General features: G+C 45.1%; 1 protein-coding gene across 3 annotated transcripts; it reads right to left on the bottom strand.

Moving 5' to 3' along the window:
• Positions 1 to 1,289: 1,289 nt before the first annotated feature.
• Positions 1,290 to 11,134, bottom strand: SLC32A1 (solute carrier family 32 member 1). Of its 3 annotated transcripts, none has more exons than XM_084646310.1 (3): positions 10,824 to 11,134; positions 5,353 to 6,225; positions 1,290 to 3,430 (listed from the first exon to the last, which is right to left on the bottom strand). In XM_084646310.1, exons 2-3 carry the CDS (start codon positions 5,728 to 5,730, stop codon positions 2,243 to 2,245), a joined length of 1,566 nt encoding a protein of 521 aa, XP_084502436.1. In that variant the 5' UTR covers positions 5,731 to 6,225; positions 10,824 to 11,134; the 3' UTR covers positions 1,290 to 2,242. The 3 variants fall into 3 exon arrangements, with proteins under 3 accessions (XP_084502436.1, XP_084502437.1, XP_084502438.1); XM_084646311.1 differs by having other exon boundaries at positions 5,353 to 6,129; XM_084646312.1 differs by lacking the exon at positions 10,824 to 11,134 and adding an exon at positions 8,885 to 8,988 and having other exon boundaries at positions 5,353 to 6,129.
• Between the last annotated feature and the right edge of the window lie 570 nt (positions 11,135 to 11,704).

Genomic DNA, 11,704 nt, shown 5'->3' with positions numbered 1-11,704 from the left:
AAGATCCAAGCTCTTCACAGGCTGGTTACAGTTGAGAAAGGGTCGTGATTGGCTCAGAGTGATTTTGTTAAGGAAAATGAAAAGGGGGACTTGTGGCACCTTAGAGACTAACACATTTATTTGAGCATAAGCTTTCCTGGGCTACATGCATCCGATGAAGTGAGCTGTAGCTCAGGAAAGCTTACGCTCAAATAAATTTGTTAGTCTCTAAGGTGCCACAAGTCCTCCTCCTCTTTTTGCGGATACAGACTAACAGGGCTGCTACTCTGCAATTTGTTAGGGAAGGCTCCGGTGCATCTCTCTAATAGTAGCTCTTTAGGGGCTTTTCTGTCTGCTCTGTAGCTACAGTGGGAGGGCTGGAGCTCATTATCTGCCAACCAGTTCGCAGAATTGGTGGGTTGAGGACATTAAATATCTTCAAGGGGTCTCCCCAGGGAGCGTCCCCTGCGTAAAAAGCTCCCGGGGTAGGCTCAGGGTAATTATTTAACCAGCAAAAATGACAGCAAGGGCGACCTGCCTGGGCGCCGGTGTAAAAGGAACCCCTTCCTAAAATCGCGTTGTTTCTGGGCTGAGAGTGGAGCAGGATTCGCCGCAGTACAATTACAGTAGCCTGAACACAGGCGTCTAGCCCTTGTGAAGAGTCAGCGACCCTGGCACTGTTCGGTTACCTGCCGCAGCCCAGCCTGGCAGCTGGGAATGAAACGGCAAATCAGGAAGAGGGCAGGGGCTTCGCTCTTGACTTCAGGGGGCGTAACCCACACTCCTTTAGTTGATCGGGGTGTGGCGTGAGTCCCCTTTGTGTGGGGTCTGGGCTAGTGTTTTACTGGGTGGACCCCGTGGCAGCTGAGGCCATGGCCGCCTCTCCTGTAAGGGCTGTGTCCGAAGCTGCAGAGCGTGGCGAGGTTTCCCAGCCTCGCAGTCACTGCTGCCACGCTTTCTTCTCGCAGCCCCCAGCCAGCAGCCTTCCCCCGGGCAAACCTCCCATTCGCACGGGGCACGACTGTGCAAATCAGTGGGAGTGGGAGAAAAGGTCATACATGGTCATTGGGGCCGCTGTGAGGGGAGTGGGGAGGGCTGGCCCTTTACTTTCTTCTTTCCTTTATTTTTTTCATTCCTTCTCTGGCTTGCTTTCTCTTCCTTGTTTCAAAAGCTAAATAAAGAAGGCATCTTCCCTTCAGCCACTCCTAACCCTGCCCTGACACCTGCGTACTCCTCCTCTATCGCTCATGATGTTGGTTAGACTTCTCCAACCTGCAGTTCCTATAACAAACCCAGGCCAGCCACAGTCGTTATGTTTTTTCTTTATTGTTTGATATATTTATGTACCACATTGTACGTTAAAGATAAATCTTCTGATATACATTTTTTTCATCTTATTTACCACAGTTACACCACACGGACATTTGAAACAGCTGCACAGATCTGGTGGATTGCACAGAATGAGTTTTGTCTTGTTTTTGTGCCCTGAACGCTTTCAAATCCAACAACTTTTTGTTAAATTTAGCTGTCATGATTATTTAAAAAAAAAAATAAAGAGAACTGAACTCCAGGTCTGTGATTGCAGCTGGAGGCAAAAGGTCTTGGTCAAATGGGATTACTGGATATGAGTTAAAATGGAAGAATTCAGGATATGTATTTATTATATTACTACAATGTAAACATTACATCTCACTGGGATCGTTGGTCACCAGCTGTTACCATTTTGACTGTTTGGGCGTTCATACAATCTAGGTCTTGTCTACATCTCTGTAACCACCCTTCACAGGGTATAAAATAAGGCAACCTCCCTGACCCCACCCACTGCTCAATATCTACTTTTAATTTTACACAAAAACAACCCAAATCCATTGGGTTGACAACTGTGTTTCAAATCTTGCAACCCTGACTTGCATAATATTTGTAAGACTATTACCTTGAAAATCATTTCTAGATAGGGCATTTTACAACCCTACAAGATATATTCTAAAGAAAATTCAGACCATTGTTTAGAGGGTAGGAGGGTTGTCAGATATTTTCCTTCAAATACTTTCTAAAAAAAGAAAAAATATATTGAAATCTTAGCTTATTAAAATGACTCCAGGGCAAAGACTTTATTTTATTTTACTTTTTAGGTTCTATTATGTACTTTGTTGGATGCACATAACTAAAATAATGAATCTTTTCTTTAAAAGGATACATAATTGTTTGGCTATGTGGATGTTCAGTGTAATTCTCTTTTAATGCAACCAGTTCTGGCCACTCTTTAGTCTTCTACGTTGGAACTGTAAGCCTCAATGAGGCCTTCTAAAGAATGGATGAATCCAGACACGCTGCATATACCACCTATAACAAAAATGGCGACATCAAAGAAAACATGGTGCCACATGAGCTTCCTCCACAAGAGCTTGAGGTGGAAGAGACTTGGGAGCAGGAAACAGAGGCCTGCACCTGTGAGGCTCCCTGTAAGACCCATCAGGAGGGCAAAATGAGGGACATAAATAGCCATTAACAAGGTGAAAACTACCAGGGCACACCTGAGGGTGAGTCCCCAGGACTTGAGCCTCCCATCACCCCCATAACAGTTAGGAAAGACCGCCCTGTTTCCATCCTGGAAAAGGGACTTCTCCAGGACTTCCACAGCTGCAAAGAAGGGCAATGGGTAGGAAAGCAAAGCTTTGGCCACCAAGAAAAGGTTGACTACCGCCCTAATGGTGGAGGGCAAGTTGTCTGTGATGACTTCTTTAGTCTCATCAGCCCAGGTCAGATAGGCTACCAAGGCAAAGAGTCCCTTGAGAATACAAGCTGCTATGTGAGTCCAGTTCATCATGCAATGAAACTCCTTGGGGTGCTGCATGTTCCCCTCTAAGGAAGGCAGAAAGATCTGGGAGGTGTAGCTGAAGACGATGATGCCAATGGAAATGGGGAACTTCTTCACATCAATGTAAAACTTGACTTTGTCCCAAGCCCAGTCGCGTGCTCTGGAGAGACAGTAGGCAATCACCAAAATGTTGATCACAAAGTGGGCTAAGGTGCAGAGCAAGCTGAATTTCGAGACAGCCTTGAGGTTCTTCAAGAAAGCACAAGGCAGGAGCACAGCTGTGGCAATGATAGACCAAGATTTCTGGGAGACAGGCAAGTTTGGGAAGCTATTGTACATCAGGTTCCCACTGACCACCACATAGAGAATACAGGTCATGACCAGCTCAATGATCTGAGCCACATTCACAATCCTCCCTCCAAGCTTGGGAAACCTGGGAGCACAGCAAGCGTTTGCAATGTCGACATAGGAGTCTCTCACCCTGACTATCTCCCCATCTTCATTCTCTTCGTAAAGACAGGCAATAAGGATTTTCCCAGTGTAGCAGCAAACTACTGCAGCGAAAATAATTAAAAAGAGTCCTAGATATCCACCATGAAGGATAGCATAGGGCAGGCCAAGAACAAACATCCCCTAGAAAGAGACAAAATTGATACTGTATTGTTCATTTTAGCAAGAGACCACACACACAGCAGCAAGATCTCTCTCTCACACACACACACACGATTTTATTCGATGCAATCAGATCACAAACCAACAGCATGATCCTGCTTCATATAATCAGGTATGAGAGAGAAATTAAAAATGAAATTGGACAAGGATTCCTGCTTCACTTGTCCGTCTAGAACTCTTTTTAAATGTCTGTATATTTCCTGAGCCGCTAAACTGAACTGAAGACAAGCATTTTAATTTAAAATAAAACCACATTTGATCAGAATTTGTTAAAAATCTGTATTCGGAAGGAAAGGCAGAGAAGTTAGTCATTTCAGAATTGGAAAAGGAATACTCCTCACTACTCCTCACGATTTCATAAAACATTCACTCTTTATTATTATTTTATTATTGTTGTTATTATTACTATTTCAATTTCCCAACCTCTGACTATCTCCTATCAACCTTTTAATTCCCCACTCAAACATATAAGACACTGAATCTGGTCTCGATCAAAACAGAGACCCCATTTTAAGGGGCAACTCTGGGGAAAGGTTTGGAAATATTCATGTAGCCAGATTAAAAATCATTGGGCTGCGTCGCCACTTACAACACACACTCTCCGTGGTGCAGTTGCTTTTGACACACTGAGGATGTCCCTGCATTTGAGAGTGCGAGTTGCTTGGAGGGTGACACCTTTAAAAGTCTCTAGCTGCTCTCCCCCAAAGGACTCATTTCCCATTTGAAATGGCCTATAATCCCGTAAGGAAACACGCTTTATCTACAGGATCATTCTGGAGCTAGAAAGTTGTGGGGACGGGGGGAGAGGGGGCGCTTGCTACGACAGGCAAACCCACCGCTGCTGTTCTCTTCGTGTGCATGGTGCCCAGAGGGAAGGGGTCCAAGGGGGAGAGCACTGGTCTGGGAACGTTATCAGTACAAATGAACTACCAGCCGGAAGCGTTTTAATAAGAGATGAGAGACTCGTCAAACCGCTCCGGTTTTATTTGCGACGGGTAATCATTTCGGGGTGAAATGGGTAATATCCCACTATCCAGGCAGCCACAGAAGGAGGCTGGGGGTTGGGAGGGAGGCACTAAATCCCCTCAAACCCCAAATGAAAATCAGTCACAAATACCCATCTCACGTTTCCAGCGGTGACTCTCCTGGCGAGTCAGGACTTTGGGAGAAAACAGCGGCAATGGGCACCCCACCGTTCTCAGGTGCGCTCATTCGCTTGCATAGCGCCCCGGTGAGACACTTTATCGCGCAGTGACCACGCCATTGTGGCTGTTCCCGTGATTTCTACCGAAACAGGAGAGAGTTGGCAAAAGCCACGCGCTCCTTCTCATTTTTAAACTTTACTGGGCGGCTTGCCATGTTGGGTGGAGTGGAAAAGGGGATGATCGGGTTTGTTTGTTTTTTTTAATTTCTTTTAGTAATTTACCCCCGAGCCCAAACCGAATTGACTCCGTCAAACCATAAAGGCAAGCATAGGGGAGTGGGCTGCATTCCATATTTGCACCCTCTGTTGGCCTGAGCTCTCTGTTCGCACAAGCGTTTTGCACCATCAACATACAATTCCCGAGAGGAAAAAGCGCATACAACTGGGGGTGGGAGGGGCTGACATGTTTGTGTAACAAACACGATCTGAAACGATGTTGTGAGTTTGTGTGAGTGTGTAAACACCCGCACCTCACACACAGAGACACCCAACGCATGTGCCTGCCATGTCTGGCTGGTATGTTTCACGGTTCTGCGCCATACTATAGGCAGCAGGGAGATTTCATCCTCCCCCCGACCCCCCCCCCGGTTATTATGATGACCCTTATTCCCTAGACATGCCTGCAAAGGTAACCTGCAGCACTGGGGGGCGTGCAGTGAGATGGCCCCCTCCCCATTACCTGGATTGCGTTGGTGACATTCCACCCAGCTTCCCAGGCCGTGATCTTTGGCTTGCCTTGGCCGGAGAGCTCCGAGCATATGCCCTCGTCCTTGGAGGCGGACGGGGGCAGGGGACCCGTGCCATCCCTTTGGTAATGGATATCCCCTTCTAGGGGAGGCTCTGCTCCTTCTTCGCTGGCGTCCGACTTTAAGATGTCCATCTGAAGCCCTTGCCTGTGCTCCATGTCCAGGTCATCGCAATGAACAAAGCCCACCGCCTCTTCATCGGTCGCCGTCTGGAAGCCCATCCTCGCAAACATGCCGCTCACTTTGGCCTGGGACTTGTTGGAAACCGAGGTGGCGACGTTGGAAAGCTTGCTCCGGATCAGAGTGGCCATGTTGACTGACTGGCTTGGGAGCCTCTGGCCACCAAGAAGCCGGCGATCCTCGGCACCAGGCGAGAAAGTTCTGCTACTCCGGGGCTGGCAAAGCCGCTATCTCCACTTCCTACCGCAGTTGGACCTTCTCCCCTTCAGTGTCCCCTGGAGCATGACCCCGCTCGGGTTGAACTCCTTGGCACCTCCCGATCCACACTTCGCCCTCTTCCTTGTGCATATAGACTGGGGAGTGAAGTAGGGTCGAGGAGGGGTGGCGGGTGGGGTCTCTGCAGTGCTGGGAACGGGGGTCGGCGGTGTGGTGCCCAGCCTGTGCTCCAGAATATCCCCGTCCCCTCTGAGCAGCAGAGACGCGGGTCGGTTGTCTCCAGCCTCAGTGATGCCAGTCCAATGCAGAGGAGCCTAAGGGGAGAAAGGCAGGGGGACGTGGGATGATCACCAGATTGCCAACGCAAGCCTTTTGCTGTGCACACCACGTCTCCATCCCAATGCGCCCATCTATCAGAAAGAAGGGGAGAGGATTGCTGCATTTCTGAGGGAGGTACCACAGTCCTCATCAAAGCCCTTCTCCCCCCCCCCTTTACACAGCAACACCCACACCTTCTAGGCTCTGCCATCCACACTGCAGAGGGAAAGGGATAGTTGGCGGTGGAAGGAGATAGGGGGGTAGTTCCCCCTCACTGATTTATATGTACTTCTATATTTGTTTATCTATCTTCCCAAAGGAGCCGCCTAGCCCTGATTTGGGAGCCGATTTTCGCTGGCAAGACAGGGACCCAAAGAAAACCCCCACTGGAGGCTGGGAGCTTCCGCTTCCATCGTCTTGTCTCTCGAACGATTCCTGGGTGTAATTAATTTTGCTAGGAATCCGTGGATCATTTTCTGAGCCACATATAGACAGAACACTCGTGCCATCCCGGCCAAAATACGGTGTAATGCACTACAGCCGTATATGGGAAGCACAGACACCCAGATTTAAACGGCTACATACCTTCTTTCTATATTGTATAGCTAGATACAGACTCCTTGTTATTATATGTATATCATCCCTCTCTATGTACCCACACAGATCCCTTCTTATTGTCCATATAGTTTATATCTACAGTTTAAATATAGATTTCTCATTATATGTATATTCTATATCTATATCCACATACAGATTCCTCCCTATTGTTCATCTATTTTATATCGAGATATAGATTCTCATTATAGGTATATTCATATTTATATAAATGCAGATTCCTCTCTCTTGCCCATATATTTTAAATCTAGATTCAGATACAGATTCTACTTTTGTATACATAAATTCTATAGCTGCATGTAGGTACAGATTTCTCCTTATCGTCCATGTTCTATAGCTACAGGGGCCCATGTAGAAACCACCTTATTACATATAGATGTATAATATACTTTAATTTTGTTTTCAAACGCTTACATTTATTTTTAATGCAACAGCCTTAAAATTATTCATTATTTTTATTTAACATATTTCCCTGGGCAAGAGATTACCCGGTATGGTGAAGAACTGAATAATCAGTCACTTTGCTATTCCATTTGGGGAAACCTATAAGGAAATCTATACCCTTTTAAGGGAATGCGTAATTTTAGAGCAGTGTTGCTTAGGGGATGCCATCTTCCTTTCCTCCTGAATACCTGGATAGGGTTTTTATTTCTATTTTATTTTATCAAGATGTTAAATGCAAGCTGTAAAAATCCACTTATTCTTTGCTGCTTTCACAAGACACAATATATATTTGATTTCTCTAGCAACTGAAATGATTTTTTAAAAAACTAACTTTTTTATTAAAGATAAGCAGAATTGTCGACACTGCAGATTATTTTCCTACTTAAGTGTTAAAAGATAGGTGACTAATACAAATCTGATTGAACTGAGAAAAGGAATTGGATGTGGAATTAAGATGAAAACGACTAGAGGCTGAAGAAATACATCCACCACTTCTGGAGAGATGGAATTATATGTTAATAATAGGAACCAGTTAAAACAGGGATTTAATAGGCTACAGTGTAGCTGAATTGAACCAATAAGAACTGACACTAATTAGAGCTTCACCAGAATAAGAAAAACTAGTTATTTTATTATTGTTGTTATGTGCGTTGACAATTGTATCCTAATTTCCTTCTGTGATGTTCCTTTTTGGTGATCCTCTGTGCTGACCTGGGTGCGAAAGGTCAAAGAGAACCCAAACAATGATGCTTATTTATAGCAAACGATTCTCTGCAAAAGAAGGAAGGCCCTGCGGTGCATGAGCAAAACAGGGCTCATCTCTGCCTTTGCTTTGGAGAAGGAATTATTACAAATCATTGCACAAATAGGTCGAGAAAGAGGAGCGCTGCCCATCTTTGATCCATATTTAGAACATGCGTTTGGAGCTACGGAATTATCAAGTCGCAACTAGAATTTAACTTACATTTTTAAAAATCTCCCTAAACATTTCTGATCACAAATTTAGGTGTGATTTTTTAAATCGATTAACGGCTATTTCCCCCCCCCCCCCACACACACACACACACCCTACCACTAAAAGAAAAATTATTTTTCTTTTAATTCAACAAGATTTTAATATGTTCTAACATACGATGGAATTTGTTGTCGAAAATGAGGTGGGAAAGGCATGTCTGGGGTTGTCCGGTTCATCCAAACCATATTTCTTAAACCCAACCCTGAGTTCTCTGATTCCCAAAACAGCATAGATCAAAGGGTACCAATTAACTTCATAGGACTTTAACTTGTGAAACTGACTTGAGCTGTAGTAAAGCCCTGAGAATTTTCCACATAACCCACAGAACGAAACAGCTGATAATCCAACAAATATATTGTCTTTTGCTGGACTGTCAGCTCCGCTGCAATTTTTCCACCAGTCAGATAGCAAAGGAGTGGAAGAAACGATTAATTATATAGTAATTTGATGGTTTTTCCAATGCCACTTAAAATATCTTGTTCCTTTCCTCCAGTTTATAATTGTTCATTAGCATAAACGAAAGAAAGAATTCTATTTGATTTTTTAAAAAATCTAATGTATCGACTAGCTATTAATTACTTATTATTTACAAACCTTAGGGAGCCTTAAACTAGCGATCCTATTTATTCTCTATTGAAAATAAACATCTGTGAAGAATGTAGATACTTGAAACTAACCTCTGGCTTCCCTCTTTGTTTCTCCGGTCCTTTTGGCTAGAAATGGCAAGCAGACTCCTGGTGCTAACAAAATATTTCTGTGAACGCCCCATTAGTGGACTTTAGCTATTTCATCAAATGGCGCGAAAGCCCCATTTTTCCCATTAAGTGCTTTTAGTTGTATGATGTCAGTTGCACCTCCCTCACCAGAAAGCCACCAGCCAAATAAACCCTGGCCCAGCTCCCATCCCATCCACACCAAACCTAGGGCAGCCCTGACAGACACGGATGCAAATAAACAAACTCAACCGGGACACGGCTAATTGTAGAGTCAAACAAACAGGGGGCCAGTGTAAATGGGGTTTTCCCCTCGCCGATTAATGTCTCCAGCTCTTTGTTTGAACCCAGATTCCCATCGTTTAAAGAGACCACACTGGCAATCGAAGCAGGATTGGGGGGGGGGAGGTTCTGGGACCAAAACAACCACCCGTGTTTGGAGCTACTGGGGGGATTTTCGAGAGGTAAGAGCAGGGCGCTGAGTATCAGGGAGACTGGGGCTATGGCTCAGGGCTGATGTACTGAGTCCAGTAAGCAAGGCTAGATGCCGAAACATGCCTTGCACAGCAGACACGGCTCGCTGGTCCCTAACACAGCACACGCCTTGCCTCCGTCTCCGAGCCCGTTACTTCTTCCCCCTCTTGCGGGGCATTAGGGGCGGCAGGGTGAATTCCTGACTCCTGTGATGTCAATGGCAAAGCTCCCATCGACTTCACTGGGGACAAGCTATATCCCACGGTCTTCCTCTTACACAGCATCATCATGTGCCTTATAGATAAACAGATGCATCTCTCTGCATACACTAGGGAACCAGGAGTTTGTGTAATACGAGTTTGCTTGGTCACCCAGACAAGTCTCCCTTTCCCTGGTACAGAATAATACAAGCACATCTCTCTCCTTCGCAGCCAGGGTTTGTTTCACTAACAGTCCCGGTCCTGTTCCCTGCAGCATCGGCTCCAAAGAAGGATGAGTCCAGATAACTAACTCGCGCCTCTGTGCAGCTCTGCATTGTTACCAGGGAACAGAAACCAGGGTAACAGCAGCCTCCGAACTAAGCTCCCGTTCCATCCACACTGGGTTGGTGTCGAGTCCTCAGTGCCTGAACTCCTCGTAAAATGCCCATTTGTATAAACCGCTCCCTGACACAACGCGGACCGAAGCTAAGAAACGATACACAGATTCCTCGAGTACAACTTGCCACCCCTATAAATTACATCTTTAAATGTAATCTGGATTTCCTAAACTGAGTTTAATTTTTTTTAAATACAACTAAATGTAAAGTCCATCACCAGCTAAATGTTTTGTTTGGTTGTTTGTTTTTTTACATACCGACACACGGCACTCCGCTTCACTATGTTTAAATTCTACAGCAAAAGAAAACAAAAATCTTAAAAGGCAGTTTGCCTCTGAATAAAACTGAAAAACAAGCAACAAACTAACAGACAAGCAATACCTCCCCTCGAGGAAAAAGTCCCGATTTACAACAATCCCCACTGAAAATGACTCTTCCCCCTCCGCCCGCCCGCCCCCACCCCTCATACCGGAGAATTCTGTCACAAGAAATTTTAACTTCCTCCTGGCTAGTTTGTGGACGTGCCTGAGTGAGTTTCCCCAGCAGCTTTCTTTAATGGATTTCTGTAAAACCTACCCTAAACTTTTGCCATGGTCTAAAGAATGGATTCAAGATATAACTGAAAAGAAAAAGAAAAAGAAAAAAGAAGAAAAGAAAAAGAAAAGAAAAGAAAAGAAAAGAAAAGAAAAGAAAAGAAAAGAAAGAAAGAAAGAAAGAAAGAAAGAAAGAAAGAAAGAAAGAAAGAAAGAAAGAAAGAAAGAAAGAAAGAAAGAAAGAAAGAAAGAAAGAAAGAAAGAAAGACAAGCTGCAGAGAAGAGTTTTGACGTTTACCTATGCTTCTCTCTTCATCTTCGCCGGCAGTGCATTATTCCACTAGAAAGTGGGGGATGGATGAGTACCAGGGACAGCACAGAGAGAGAGAGAGAGAGACTGAAAAGAACTACGTCTACGTCACTCATGCTTCCCCCCCTAACTAATCATTATCCCCAAGCAGGATGTTACATCTAAACATTGCCCAAAGGTTAGCAGGTCTCCGGGGTGCATTTGATCCGCAACTAATTTCCGAACGGAGCTAAAGCAGAGCAAATAACAATTCCTAAGTCCCTGCTTCACAAAGACGGAAGGGTTTCCATTGTTTTTTTTTTTGTTTTTTTTTTTTGTTTTGTACGTTGCTTGGCTATATAAAAACAAAGACGTGAGTGCTTTCTGGAGCCTCAGTCACACCGGGCGCTGTCTGGAAGGGTCTTCCTTTCCACCCCTTGTATTTAAACAAAGCGCATCCCCTTTCCAGCCTCAGAACAGGGCGAGTATCTGTTCCTAAAGGGAAAGCTAACTGACGCTGACCAGCTTGTCTGCTTTGACGGTAAGTTCTCGCTGAGCCTTGCCAATGTGCCAGGAGATCTGATGGGAATGGAACTGCCTGGCAAAGCCTTCCATGGGTTAAATACACTCGCCCTTATCTACACAGCCCAGGCACGGTGAGATTTGCAGTTGCGGCTCCTGATTTAATAACCTGGGGGGAAACGCTATTCATAACTACAAATCCTGGGGGCAGAGGAGCCCATACAAAGCAGGATTCCTCCTACAGCTGCTCTATGCACCGACTCTCCTAATATGAACTGCAGATGGGCATAGCTACGCACAATCACCTTGCAAATGGGCTCTCAGCCTGGAAGCAGTTCTTATTCAGGAAGGGAAACTGGAAAGATACA

Source organism: Lepidochelys olivacea (genome assembly GCF_965140295.1).
Source record: "Lepidochelys olivacea isolate rLepOli2 genome assembly, chromosome: 13".
Lineage (NCBI taxonomy): Eukaryota > Metazoa > Chordata > Testudines > Cheloniidae > Lepidochelys > Lepidochelys olivacea.
This window is presented reverse-complemented; position numbering and strand designations above follow the sequence as displayed.

Coding starts and splice junctions, on each gene's coding strand:
- SLC32A1 (XM_084646310.1), bottom strand. CDS start 5,730: ATGGCCACTCTGATCCGGAGCAAGCTTTCCAACGTCGCCACCTCGGTT. Junction 3,431..5,352: donor ATGTCACCAACGCAATCCAG/GTAATGGGGAGG, acceptor GTCTCTTTCTAG/GGGATGTTTGTTCTTGGCCT.